Source organism: Anolis carolinensis, chromosome 4 (assembly GCF_035594765.1).
Source record: "Anolis carolinensis isolate JA03-04 chromosome 4, rAnoCar3.1.pri, whole genome shotgun sequence".
Classification (NCBI taxonomy): Eukaryota; Metazoa; Chordata; class Lepidosauria; order Squamata; family Dactyloidae; genus Anolis; species Anolis carolinensis.
Window position 1 is genome coordinate 224,989,948 of NC_085844.1, and position 14,982 is coordinate 225,004,929.

The 14,982-nt window shown below is 40.2% G+C and overlaps 1 protein-coding gene across 4 annotated transcripts in view; it reads right to left on the bottom strand.

The window, feature by feature from the left end:
* Window positions 1-3,163: 3,163 nt before the first annotated feature.
* Window positions 3,164-14,982, bottom strand: part of rbpjl (recombination signal binding protein for immunoglobulin kappa J region like) — a 56,334-nt gene continuing 44,515 nt past the window's right edge. For 3 of the 4 annotated variants that reach the window (XM_062978880.1, XM_062978879.1, XM_062978878.1), the window contains exons 6-12: window positions 10,151-10,325; window positions 9,218-9,355; window positions 7,436-7,551; window positions 6,878-7,018; window positions 5,787-5,942; window positions 5,228-5,331; window positions 3,164-3,973 (exon numbers count right to left, since the gene is read on the bottom strand). In XM_062978880.1, the coding sequence (XP_062834950.1) occupies window positions 3,700-3,973; window positions 5,228-5,331; window positions 5,787-5,942; window positions 6,878-7,018; window positions 7,436-7,551; window positions 9,218-9,355; window positions 10,151-10,325 (1,104 nt within the window). In that variant the 3' untranslated portion in view covers window positions 3,164-3,699. The remainder of the gene's footprint in view (window positions 3,974-5,227; window positions 5,332-5,786; window positions 5,943-6,877; window positions 7,019-7,435; window positions 7,552-9,217; window positions 9,356-10,150; window positions 10,326-14,982) is intronic. The other variant, XM_008110134.3, reaches the window with a different exon arrangement.

Sequence of the window (14,982 nt, forward strand, 5' to 3'; positions counted from 1 at the left end):
TTGATAAGAAATATTCTAAGCAGTGCTGGAGGGGCTGCCAAGAAACTGGTACATACATACACATGTGGTGGTCTTGTAAATATGTTCAAAAAATTTGGGAAAATGTCTTTCAAGAAATAAGGGGAATCACCAAAACAGAAATAACAGGAACACCTGAAGTATCACTGCTGTCATTTATCGATAATAATGAAATATCAAAAGAGCTACATGAATTAATTGCCAATCTGGCAACAGCTGCAAGGTTGTTAATAGCCAAAAAATGGAAGAAGGGTGGGGGGGGGGGGGGTTGTACCAATTGGAAGAATGGTATAGGGAGATCTGGGATATTGCAATAAATGATAAATTGACATGTAATATCAAGATTAAAATAGGGTTATTGAAAAAGGATGATTTTGGGAAGATATGGGCAAAGTTTATAGAATTCGTATATTTAGAAGGTAAGGGGAACAAACCTGTAATAGAAACAATGAAATTTTGGAAATAAGAATTGTAATTGGCTGGTCTGGGGTGAAGGGTCAGCACTAGGTGAGGGGAATCAAGGGGAAGGCAGTATGCAATAGAATTAGAGGATGAATATATTATAGAAGTCAAGACATACATATTTCTGTATTACAATCTATTATGGCGAAGTGGTACATACAAGAGAATGTGGCAATGTACTTGTTTGGGGGAACGGCATACTTGTATTATGTGGACTTGATTATCTCTAGTTTTCTTTTTACATTTTGTATGTTGTTAAATCACTCAATAAAAACTAATTTTTTTAAAAAGGAGTTAAAGTGAATGAAAAGAAATTTTATTTATTTTATTTTATTTACAGTATTTATACCCCACCCTTTTCACCCCGAAGGGGATTCAGAGTGGCTTACAGAACACACATACGGCAAACATTCAGTGCCAATTATACATTAACAAGGACAGACAACACAACCAGAAGTAAAGGCAGTTTTTCCCATCTTATTTCTTGTATCTTGAAGGCTGTGTTCGACTCCGGCCACATGGGTTGCGGGGTGGGGGTGCTGTCACTCCATCTTCCATGCTGAGTAGCTTTCCTCCGATTGATGCCCTTAAGAACACCTTTATTACCTCCTCACTAAAAGCTGCACCTATTTATCTACTCACATTTCTGCTTTTGATCTGCTAGGTGGGCAGGTGAGCTGGGACTAGTGGCAGGTGCTCACCCCGATGTGGGCTTGAACTGCCAACCTTTCAATCAGCAGGATTTTTCTGCAGCACAGTGGTTTAGGCTGCTGTGCTAAGCCCGGCCCCTTATGGAAATCATGGTTTCCATCATGTTTGGCCTTCACAAGATCCAAGCCAAAAGAATTCCATGCACCAAGATGGCACTTAGCGGTTCATTAACCCTATTTTGATTCTACAAAGAGCTGTCTGAATACAGTTTTATATATTTATTTTCAGCTGTAGCAAGCAGTGAGTCTAGCTTTCTTTTTGTAAACAGGAGGCATAACTTCATTAACAAAGGAACATACTGATCCCATCATGTCCTCCAGTCTTTTCTCATTCATCCTGCAAACACCTTGCTGAATAGCAAGTTAATGTGTACCAGCAACAACTGGAAGATTGCTAGAAATTTTTTAAAAAACATTTCAAGGTTCAAATTCTCTTCTTCCTCTTCTTTTGCTGCAGGTACCACATGACATCATCATAATGATAGGGGAAGTTGTAATATACGACTTGTGTTGACACATTTTTATTTTTACTGAGGGCAGAGTATTCCCTGGTGTGCCATTCAAGTGAGAAACATACTGTGATAAATGGAAACGTATTCCCCATGAAAGCAATGCACTCATAGAATCATAGAATCATAGAATAGTAGAGTTGGAAGAGACCTCAAGTGCCATCTAGTCCAACCCCCCGCTAAGAAGCAGGAAATCGCATTCAAAGCACCCCCGACAGATGGCCATCCAGCCTCTGCTTAAAAGCTTCCAAAGAAGGTGCCTCCACCACATTCCGGGGGAGAGAGTTCCACTGCCGAACAGCCCTCACAGTGAGGAAGTTCTTCCTGATGTTCAGGTGGAATCTCCTTTCCTGTAGTTTGAAGCCATTGTTCCGTGTCCTAGTCTGCAGGGCAGCAGAAAATAAGCTTGCTCCCTCCTCCCTATGACTTCCCCTCACATATTTGTACATGGCTATCATGTCTCCTCTCAGCCTTCTCTTCTGCAGGCTAAACATGCCCAGCTCTTTAAGCCTCTCCTCGTAGGGCTTGTTCTCCAGACCCTTAATCATTTTAGTCGCCCTCCTCTGGACGCTTTCCAGCTTGTCAGCATCTCCCTTCATCTGTGGTGCCCAAAACTGGACACAGTATTCCAGGTGTGGTCTGACCAAGGCAGAATAGAGGGGGAGCATGACTTCCCTGGATCTAGACGTTATTCCCCTATTGATGCAGGCCAAAATCCCATTGGCTTTTTTAGCTGCCGCATCACATTGTAGGCTCATGTTTAACTTGTTGTCCACGAGGACTCCAAGATCTTTTTCGCACACACTGCTGTCAAGCCAGGCGTCCCCCATTCTGTATCTTTGATTTCCATTTTTTCTGCCGAAGTGAAGTATTTTGCATTTGTCCCTGTTGAACTTCATTTTGTTAGTTTCGGCCCATCTCTCTAGTCTGTCAAGATCGTTTTGAATTCTGCTCCTGTCTTCTGGAGTGTTAGCTATCCCTCCGAGTTTGGTGTCATCTGCAAACTTGATGATCGTGCCTTCTAACCCTTCGTCTAAGTCGTTAATAAAGATGTTGAACAGAACCGGGCCCAGGACGGAGCCCTGCGGCACTCCACTTGTCACTTCTTTCCATGATGAAGACGACGCATTGGTGAGCACCCTTTGGGTTCGTTCGCTTGAACGAACTGTTCGCACTGTTTAGTACACCTTTTCTCTCCAGTGGGGAAGTACATATATCTTCTTTTGTAATTTCTGAATCAGTAAACAGATCATTTATGAGATTACTTCCCCTTGATCTATGATGTAGGGAGATTGGATCTCAGCTCAGCAGGGATCAGGAAAGATCAGGGCTGGCGTCATAATGAAAAAGGTAAATGTTTTGATAATTTGAAGAGTTGCTTGTGTAGAAAGTGTATAGAAAAAAAATCAGTATCAAAGCAAGCTGGACATTACACACACAGGTCATTCACAAAGGACAACTGGAAATTTTTCTCATATTCTGTTTAATTTATATTACTTTGCAGCATTTGTTATGGTCATACAAGTCACTCCTGGGTCAAGGTTAATGAAGTTTCACATTTCTTTCTGGTTTCTAATGTTCAGCTGCTAGCAGCCCAATTCATACTCCAAATATATTTTCAAAGGCACCAAAACTGGAAAAATATATTTTACAATTAAAAGAAAAGGCCAGGATTCTCTATCGCTATCTATGTTCCACATGTTTATCTATACATAGCTACATAGCAGACGTGGTATGGAACTCTCCCAGTGAATTGTGAAGATGCACAACAGTTACTTTGCTGGCTGTCTTCCATAATAATGCCACGGGAGCCCTTTGCTGAATATGGAAATTAAAGATCCGCTCAATTCTATTTCCCACAAAAACAAGTCTACTTGTAATAATATCCCCAAGTGAATTTTGCCCAAAAATCCGAAAAGCTGAATCCTGTGTTTGCTGTGATATTCTGCAATTTTTTTCCTTCATGCTTCTGTTGAATTGCCATATACAAAACCATGGATCTAACTTTGCATGAAGAGGTGGAAGTTGGCCTTGGTGAACTCCTGATGAATAGTATCAAGCAAAGTATCTGAATCCTGTATCATATCTGGCAAAATTGATGGTTCTGTGATGAAACTCTGCTCTGGTGTGTACGTGAAGCTGAAGGTGCTAGAATAAATCAGGCCATCATTCCTTAGCAGCAAGAGAGGGACCGTGATAGGATATCTCAGCCATCTCCAGTCATGGCTAAATGCGGAAACATCAGGAACAACACACACTAAGGACGTGGGGCTCCTAAATAAAAAAGAGTAGAACAAAAGAACATGTGGTACTTCTCTTTATGACTTAAATCTCAGAGTTTTACATTCGATTGGACTAATCAATAGTATCTGAGAGCCAACATGGTATTTTTGTTTGTTTGTTTCAGGAGCGACTTGAGAAGCTGCAAGTCGCTTCTGGTGACAGAATTGGCTGTCTGCAAGGACGTTGCTCAGGGGATGCCTGGCTGTTTGATGTTTCACCATCCTTGTAAAAATGAGCCTTCTCTCATGTTCCTGGATGGGAAGCTGGAGCTGACAGAGGGAGCTAACCTGTTTTCCACAGATTCGAACCGCCGACCTGTCAGTCAACAGGCCTTCTGGCATAAAGGTTAAACCCATTGCGCCACCATGAGGCATTGGTGCTGGATTAAGACTTTTAAGGGACCAGAGTTCAAATCCTTGCTTAGCCATATAAATTCATCACTTTTCTCTACAGATGCACTGCTGTCTCTTGGACTCTTGGACTCTGTTTCCAAATGAAAGGGGTTTAAAAACATACCTTTATGCAGGGCACGATAAGGTTTGAAGGATCCTTACATCTTTTACAGAAATTGTGATTTGATGCTGCTACTGTTGTGTGGTTTGATTAACCTGTGTCTCTCTGGGAGATATAGTGGGGTTTGGGTCTATCATGAGGGATGTGAACATCTGTCAGTATCATTTTTGTTTTGCACAACCTCACTTCTCTTCAGGTCCCATTATATTTCCATAGTGGCTTGTGAGACTTTCCACTATTCCAAAATGGAAATTCATACATATGGTGGTATATATTTTCATACTAATGTATGGATTTTCCCTACTGAATCAAATATACATGTGTATATTGAGTTGTGAACATTTTTCAGATGTACAGATGGATTTGTATGCTTCCCCCTTTTAAAAAAAATCCCAAGCCTTGAAAGCAAAGCCTGAAAAGTAAAGTTTGTGCCATCTCATTGCTCATCTTGAGAGTTTCAAAATAAGTATTTTCACAGTAAATCCAACCAATTTTTCTTCTGTCTCCACTTCTTGTAAGTGAGAACATGATAACACTATTGTCAGATTGGTAATTTTTACCACTTCAAAATGTGTTGGAAATGATAGTGCAACAACTGAGGGAGTTATACATTCCTTGCCATTCATAACCCAGTGATGGGGTCATACCCCCAGAAAAAAAGAGAGGTTGATTGAATGTGTCCAAACAACAGTGTGCCTTGTATTCACAACATATTCTTTCTCTCTTCCTTACCTGTACATAGTCTCAGCTTCCACATCTCCAAACCAAACCTTTAGGTTTGCATGGAAGTGCTCTCCTTGAACATCTAGCATTGCCACATCCCCTCCACCTGTCAGCTGTCAGAAGAGAGGATTAAAATATAATTTATTATTAAGGTTCAGCACCACCCCACTCTCGCTCCTCCTTCCAAAGCCTGCATTTTCTCATCTTAAAGAAAATCATATTAACATCTTCTTTTGAAAGGTTTCCCAGCTTAGCTTCCTGTTAAATGTATGGTGAGTGAACACAGGAGGAAAACAGCTTAATAGTAAAGAATATGCTTTGTATTCACAGAATCCTTGTTCAGTCCTTGATATCTCTGGTTCATATCTTTGGAAAATTGTTTTTGAAAGGCAAGTGTCACATTGGCTTTGCAGCATATTTTTGCCACTTGTGGAGACAAAAGCAGGAATGGTAGCAAGATGAGAAAGGGCATAGATGCAGGAAAAAATGTGAGAAAGGCAAGGGGAAGGGATTAAATCAATGCCTAAGTCAACAAAGAAATAAGATAGAAGGAGAAAGCTCTACATACCTCCAGATTTGTGATGAGAGGGACTGGGCTGACAGGATCCAACATGCCAGTGAGGCTGTCATTGAATGTGTACTCCACAGTCTCAGTCCCAATGATAGTCCAGCAGGAACTGTCATTCAACAACTCCCGATTTTTTTCCTTTGCGCACGGAGCTGCCTGTATCAATGGCAATGCTGGTCATTTAAAGGCAAACATTAAAACTAAGACAAAAAGGTAAACAAAATGCTGCCTGTATACCACATGTGGCCCAAACCACATTGATGACAAAATAGTAGTAATAGGGTGTTTTGTGGCAGGTTCATAGAGAAAGAGAGACAGAACATTCCATGCTGAATTTGCCTGCACCTGAACAAAGCCCTCCTTTGAAATAAAGGTTAATTGCTACTTATACTAAGGATGAAATAATGAGTGGGGAAAAGGCTACATGTGTTGCCATTCCCTAATTTCTGCCCTTGCAAGCTGCCCAGGAAACTGGAAAGCCCACTACCTTAAACCTTTTTTAAAAAATGATTCCAAAGTATCACCTCCAGACCACTCAAACTACCACAAATATGTGCTGCTTTGAGTAGATGCAGTCTAGGCTAAAGATTTACAATTAGATTTTGTAGCAAGGACCCTTACAAGGACAGCAGTGGAGGGGGCTGCAAATAATAGCATGTGAAAGGTGCTCTCCAGGAGGCTGTCATTTTAAAGCACTAAGTTAGGAAAATTGGCTTTAGGATTCTCTCGTGTCCAAAATGAAAGAGAGCAGTGTTTGCCGTACTTTTATTGCCCCAATTGATCATGTGGACAGATAGGGGCCTATGATGAGTTGATGCAGCTGGCTTTTTGATATAGCATAAGCAACTGCATGTGCTGAAAGTGTATTTTATTCAAATGAATTTGGATCGAATGAAAGATGATTCCGGATGACATTCTGGTGCTGTGATGTAGTCTATGAACATTGATGTTGATATTATCTTGTTTCTTGTTCCTCATTTTTTTGGTTCATATGTTTTGCTTGTTCTTATAATTTTAAAAAAGTGATAGATTTCTAATGCAATCTATTACAAAAGTAGAGAAATCTGTTTTTTTCCCCTGTATCTAATTACCTGGAACTGGATCACTTTCTCTGCTGAGAGGCAGAGGTACATCCCATCACTTCCGTATAGCTGGAAAGCACATTTATGCAACTGGGAGATAGGCTCATCCACATCCAACATCACTGATTGCTTAGTGACTTTCCGAATGATCTGGGGAGGTGAGCAAACAGCTGGATAAAGAACAGATAAACCATCTGAAAATGCTTGATAACACGCAAGGAGCTGTCTGACAGTCCAGCTGTATCCGAAGGTTGCTACGACTCTGCAGTCAAGTATAGAAATCAGAGACAGAGGTTAAAATGTCTTCACTCCTTTCTGCAGAAGGGAGGCACGCCAGTTTTGACAACTGCATGGAATGTTAATGAACAGTGAAAAAAAAAATGGTTCAGGAGGCCATGGACGACATACACCTTCACCCAAGGGATGATATTCACACCAATAAATCACACTGTGTTGGGGAAGAGGAAAATATTCAGAGCAAAGACACAGTTTCTGTTTAGGGCCTTTTCTAGAAGGTGAGGACATATTCCTTCATGGTTTTCATTCGAGTTTATTGCTAAGCCTTACCAGAGGTGGCAATGCCATGCCAGTGACTGTGCATATAAGCCGAACAATGGACCCATAGCGAATGTAACCTTCCCGCAGGAGGAATTCACCTTTGGACTGGGAACAAAACTCATCTGCTTGACAAAGTATAAAAGAGAAAGAAAAATAACAGTAGGAAAAAGCTAAAAAGTGGCAAAGACTAAGGGATGAACTTAACATTAGTCCTTAATTGACAAAATTTGTGAAAATAAACAAACAAATGGTTTGTGAAACATAATACTGGAACTAGCTTTAATCCCCATTGCTCATTTTTGCATCAGTATGACTGAATCACAGAATAATTTCCCACTAGATGACGAGAGATACAGAAGAACACCAAGAGAGATTAGATTCTTGCCAGTGGCAGCTGATGGTTTCTGTGTCAATGAAGTTGTAATCTGCTCCATGTTTTACTCTGAATTTTAAAGGAATTATCAATACTGCTGAATCCTAACCCCAAATTGGGTTGAGCATAGTGGATCACCCAACTGAAGTTCAGATTTAAAGTTGGAGTGGATTCATCTCTCCCTAACATACACTAGTGGCTACTGCTGCTTCCTGCATACTAGGAGTGTGAATACTGTGTTTCTATATGTTCTCTATTTACACATTTGCTGCCTCTGCTTCTACTCTATTTGTGCATAAACCAAACATCAGAAAAATGATGTAATTCCCACTACTACCTCTTTTTACATTTCTCTTTTTCTTTCTGTTCTTCTTGCCTTTAGCTGAAGTATTTGCCAGCTTCTCCCAAGTCCCATAGTATACCCATTCTAACAGGACTGGCCAAAACAACTTTGCTTTCTGAAATTAAGGATCAGATGGTGCCCTATCTACACTCCATCTAGAAGAAGCTGATATAACAGGGAACCCAGATGTTGACACTGCTGATGAGACATCTCATGAGTGCAGAGTTAGTATTAGGAATAGGAAATGCAAGAGCTGCCTGGAATACATACTGTACTTTGTCTACCAATAGAAGAGAATAACCAGAAAGTTGCAATTTCTGTCTCTCCACACCAGCAGCCACAACGATGCCTAAGGATAAGGCTAGCCTCTGGAAGAGCATGTCACAGAATAATCTTATCCCATTACTCCCCATTAACACATATCCCTTGACAATCATGGCCTATTAAGAAGTTTTATTTCACCAGAACTTTGTGATCAGCAAAAAGATAGCCTCACCTTAAGCAGACAGTAATCTCACAATGTCAGCCCACTCCTAACAATGAGAGAGACAGTGTGGTGTAACCCTTTCAGTGCTGGACTATGATTCTGAAGTCCAGGGTTCGATTCCTTGGCCATGTAAACCCATTACATGATATTGGGCAAGATACATATTCTCAGCCCCAGAAAGCCCATGATAAATTTGCCTTAGAGTTGCTATAAGGCAGAAATTACTTGAAGACACACAGCAATAACAACAGCCTCAATGGCATATTCAATAAATAGACAGTAACCTTCCTTCTTAACAATTTTATGTCCATCTGTCGCATAAAACTGCCATATACTTGACATTTTAATATTACATATCAATCTTATTTCCAAAGCCCATTTATAACTTAAATGATGAGCTTATAAATGATGTGCTTTAGTAATTTGACTAGTGGCCAAAAGTGAATCAACCACTCTTATTTTGGTTAGGTTACCACCCACGCATGGGCATAGATCCACTGAATACAGTGACACCACAAGCGAGATGGACAGAATCACCAGTATCCAACACGAATGGAGAAAATTGAACATGTCATTAACAAGCCTCACCCAGATAAAGTGTAAATGCAGCCCACTGCCTAGCACTTGCAGTGAAGGTTTCACCCTCAACAGAAAGGTAACGGGTGCTGACAGTTTGGGAGCGCAGGCGGTTGAAGAGAGAAACCTTAGATCCAGATGAAATGCACACTGTGAAAATGGAAGTCAGTCAAACAGGAAAAATAAAGTTTAGTGTCTAGGGTGACTACATGTGGTAGTTTTATCTTGTATATTAAAATCAGTCTGTCTCTAACCAATCCTATCCTAACAATATTCTTCAACTTCATCTAATCCGCCTTCTAGCAGGAGATCTGAATCCTTGTATTTAATCAGCTCACTTCATAGGCAGCAATGTATCAGTTCTGAAGAAGAGGGACTTCTCATGACAGCCCACATTAGTGTTGCTGGAGTGAAAACTGGAGACCGTTCCTGGACCTTTAGGGGAGAGGGAATTCAACAGAACAAGATAACAGGCAACATATACCAAAATTCTTTCCATAATCCACAACCATTAAGAATCCAGGACCTTCTTTAATTCGTAGGCAACCCTAGTCCCCATTGTCATGGCCCCAAAAACAGTTCAAATATGCAGGTTGATATGCTTTGTTTTAAACCATCAAGCAGTTATAGTCTCCATGCATCTTAATGGCTTGGCCCCATGTAAGCCACCCCGAGTCCCTTCGGGGAGATGGGGTGGGGTATAAAAATAAAATAATAATAATAATAATAATAATAATAATTATTATTATTATTATTATTATTCAAATCCAAGCTACTCTGAAAATCTTTGTTACAGCAAGAACAAAGCAAAGTTTCACATGATGAAGCCATTCCACTACTGCTCAGTTATAAATGTTTTCGGTGTGCCTTGATGTCCATTCTTCTTTTCAAAGTTACTTTCAATATACTAGTTTATGGGCACTCACCCATCCCAGGTGGACTTACAGTCTGTGTTTTTCAGTGACTGCTTCTTCTGTGAGGGCTTAGATATCACTTTGATCAGCTTGCTATGGAAAGTGCCAATTTCCTGCCCGTTGCTGAAGAAGAGCCTCAAGACCAGCCGGAAGTGTTTCCTCTTGTCAGAGTCTGAGATATACAAGGCTTTGGCACAACTGAATTCCTGTGTTGAAGAGGGTAATTGTCAGGAGGGGAAACTAGACCTGCTGCTTGAGTTTAAGCATGACTGCATGAAGACAGGGAGAGCTGAATTAGATAACATAATTTCTGGTTTTGTTCTTGGCAAGTGCAAAGCATGATCTGAAGCAAAGTGCAACCATTGGAGTGGCCCTATCATGACGCGACTATCTCTAGTCACAGATACTGAGGAATGCAGAAAGGACAGAGCTGTATACTTATAACCTGCTCTGTCCTCTCACAGCTACCCTACTGCTGTTACTTGAAGTGAAGGATGCTGTTCTGTCATCAGTACCGCAGTACGTTTTAATTAGATTCCCACCTGGTCATGAAAAACTCACTAGCTGACCTCCGGCAAGTCACATTCTTTTTATGTCAGTGAGGGGAAACATGCACAATTCCCCTGAAAAAATAATGTCAAGAGGGTTACCATAAACCAGAACTTATTTTTGGGCTTGGTCCCGCTTACAAACCGCCCCGAGTCCTTTTGGGGGGATGGTGGTGGGATATAAAAATAAAGTTTATTATTATTATTTATTGACACAACAACATAGTATGACACAGCAAACAAGATAGCTATGCTGGATTTCGTATCACAAAATTACAAGTTGAACACTTCCCAAGTGTCTAGGACTGTGTGATGTATTTTTGGATGATGCGTGTATTATTATTATTATTATTATTATTATTATTATTATTATTATTATTATTGTATGACACAGCAAACAAGATAGATATGCTGGATTTCGTATCACAAAAGCACAAGTTGAACACTTCCCAAGTGTCTAGGACTGTGTGATGTATTTTCGGATGATGCGTGCAAATCCCAGTAGGATGGCCTTTTGCAGTTGGCAGATCATAATTTTGTCAATGTCTATTGTTTCCAAATGCCGGCTGAGATCTTTGGGCCCAGCACCCAATGTGCCAATCACCACCGGGACCACCTGCACTGGTTTCTGCCAGAGTCTTTGAAGTTCAATCTTGAGGTCCTGATAGCGGCTGAGTTTTTCCTGTTGTTTTTCATCAATGCGACTGTCACCTGGGATGGCAACATCAATGATCCAAACCTTTTTCTTTTCCACAACTGTGATGTCTGGTGTGTTGTGTTCCAGAACTTTGTCAGTCTGGATTCGGACGTCCCACAGTATCTTTGCGTGCTAGTTTTCCAATACTTTTGCAGGTTTGTGATCCCACCAGTTCTTTACTGCTGACAGGTGGTACTTGAGGCATAAGTTCCAATGAATCATTTGGGTCACATAATTGTGCCTCTGTTTGTAGTCTGTGCGATTTTATTACAGCAGCTGAGGATATGATCAATGGTTTCGTTGGTTTCCTTGCACAGTCTGCATTTTGGGTCATCAGCTGATTTTTCGATCTTGGCCTTAATTGCATTTGTTCTGATGGCTTTCTCCTGGGCTGCAAGGATCAGGCCTTCTGTCTCCTTCTTCAGTGTCCCATTTGTGAGCCATAGCCAGGTCTTCTCCTTATCAGCTTTTCCTTCAATTTTGTCAAGGAACTTTCCATGCAATGTTTTGTTGTGCCAGCTGTCAGCTCTAGTTTGTAGTGCGGTTTTCTTGTACTGGTTTTTTGTCTGCTGTGCTTTGAGGGGTTTCTGATTTTTGACTTCAATCAAAGCAGGTTCTTCACTTTACTTTACATATTCTGCCAGAGCATGTTCTTCTTCTTTGACTGCTTGTTTTACTTGTAAGAGTCCTCTGCCACCTGATCTTCTAGGCAAATATAGCAGGTCAACATCACTGCGAGTGTGCAGTGAATGATGAATGGTCATGAGTTTTCTTGTTTTTCTGTTCAATTGTCCAGTTCCGCCTGTGTCCAGTTTATAATGCCAGCAGTATATCTTATGACAGGTATGGCCCAGGTGTTTATGGCCTTGATGGTGTTGCCTCCATTGAGCTTGCTTTTGAGGATTTGTTTGACCCTTTGTGTGTATTCTTTGTTGACCACAGTTTTCACATGTTCATGCTTGATGTTATCCAGCTGTAATATGCCCAGATATTTATAGGCCTCTGGCTGGTGACACTTTATTGTTTGGTCATTAGGCATATTTATGCCCTCACTTTCAATGATTTTTCCCTTCTTCAATGCCACTGTCAAACATTTGTCCAAACCAAACTCCATGCTGATATCAGTGCTAAAAATTCAGACAGTCAGAGACTGGATTTCAGTTTCTGTTTTCCCATACAGCTTCAGGTCATCCATGTACATCAGATGCAAAATTTTGTGAGATTTCTTAGAAGTTTGATAGCTGAGATTTGTTTTTTGTAAGATTGTTGACAGAGGGATCATGGCAATAATGAAAAGCAGAGGGGACAATGAATCTCCCTGGAAAATTCCTCTTCTGATGTTGACAAGTCCATAGCTTTCATTTCCAACAAACAGTTCAGTTTTCCAGTGCTCCATCATGTTTTCAATAAAGGTGCCAACGTTTTTACTGATCCTGATGGCATCCAGGCACTTGATGATCCAGCTGTGTGGGAGTGAGTCAAAGGCCTTTTTGTAGTCAATCCACGTCATGTGAAGATTAGCTTTTCGGCTTTTACAGTTCTCCAGAATCATTTTGTCCATTAATAACTGTTCTTTTGTATCTGTTTTTTTCCATTTGTTGTCTTTCTGTTCATCTGGCAAGATGTTTTTTTCTTCAAGATAGTCTTGAATTCTGTCAGCTATGATGCCAGTCAGTAGTTTAAACACAGTGGGCAGACACATTATTGGCCTGTAGTTTCCTGGTGCTGCTTCTTTTGCCGGATCCTTTTGTATCAGGTATGTTCTTCCAGTTGTTAGCCATTCACTGATACTTCCTTTCTGCAGAATCTCATTAAATTGTTGGGCCATTTTTCCATGTAAACTAATCAGGTACTTGAGCCTATTATTATTATTATTATTATTATTATTATTATTATTTGAAGGAAATAGGAAGGGAATTTTGTTCCTTGCTTCAAGCAGCATAAACTGTTTTATGTTAGCCTTCGCCACAGTTTTCTAAAGCTAGGAAGGTTTGGAACTAGTCACTTCCGGCACAGGAGACTAGGTTGGTACTTTATATTTACTCATGACCACAGCTCAAGAGATACCTCTTTGGATTTCAACTTTCAGAATTCCTCAACCAATATGGAGACTTTTGGGAGATATAACAAAATAGTAATTTCTCAAAGCTCTGCATTTTGAGCAATGGGGGGTATGTGACTCAGATGAATTTGCTTCACCCTCTACCAGATTAATAGCTTACAGAGACACTGTATTCATCTACACCAGTACTGTCTGCTCTGACTGGCAACACATCTCTACTGGCTGAAAGCTTTAATCATCTGCTACTTGGTCCTTTAAACTAAAGACAATAGGGATGGAACCTGAGACCTCTCCATATAAAAAAACATACTACACCAAGCACTGAAGCATTTTTTCTCCTTTTACCCTGATCCATGAAGACCATCATTGTCTAATTGAACTGGCAGCGGCTCTCAAGTAGAGATCTGTCCCAGTGTTCTATTTCCTTTCACTGGAAAACTGAACCTGACAACATTTGCCTGAAAATCATTAAATACATTTCATTATTCTAGCCAAAGGCCAAAGAAAACTGTAATGGATCAATTATGTTATATTAAAAGTTTGAAATTTCAAATCCTGAGTCATAGCAGGAAGGAATACAGGGACAGAATGTTATTCAGATGAAATCTTTGTTTCCCTGATTCAGTTTTTAGCAATATCATCTTGTTCTCACTTTCTAATTTGTCTAACTTGCCAAGACAAAGAGAACCACTTTGTGTGCTATATAGTCATTAACATTTATATTTCTGCAAGAACCCAATACTCTACAAGTCGGCAACAATTTTTTTCTAGGCACTGAGCCTAGAAATTTCTCTAAGCTCAGTGCAGAAAGAGCAGAGTAAAATAGAAAATCCTGAACCCTCTACTTGTTTTGGATGATACCAATCAGTGACCAGGCTGGCAGGGTTTTTCAAGCAATTGCAGCCCTAACTACTACCACTATAAAAATAGATCAAATATTCTATGCTCTGTCACTTAGGCTGCATCTACACTACAGAATTAGTGCAGTTTGACACCCCTTTAACTGATACACTCAGTGCGATGGAATACTGGGATTTATAGTTTGGTAAAGCAACAACACTCTTTGGCAGAGAAGGCAAAAGACCTTGTAAAACTATGATTCCATAGCACTGAGCCATGGCAGTTAGTGATATCAAACTGCATTAATTCATTAGTGTAGATGCACTTTTACTGACCCAAACACTGTGGTAGTTACTGGCAGAGTCTCCTTCCAGTGTGAAAAGCAATACCTACTTCAAACAACATTGTGTACACTTCACGTAGTTGGTGGTTCTAAAAAGGATTTGGTTTTATTTTGCATAGACAATGATAGTGTGAAAGAAATTTTATTTTCCATGGCATATATATTCATCCCACTGACATCATGAGTAAAAAGTTTTAAAGGTTTTCAAAATCCCCTCCCCCCAAAAAAGATTAAAGCCAATGGTAAGATGAAAATGTATACTATTGGCAATCAAGTTTTCAAAAAAAAACAAAAAACCAACTAAATCTTTTTTGTCTCCAGCCCGGAGAGAACACATCAGCTTCCATGTAGCTAGCTTAGTCTCAGAGCATAT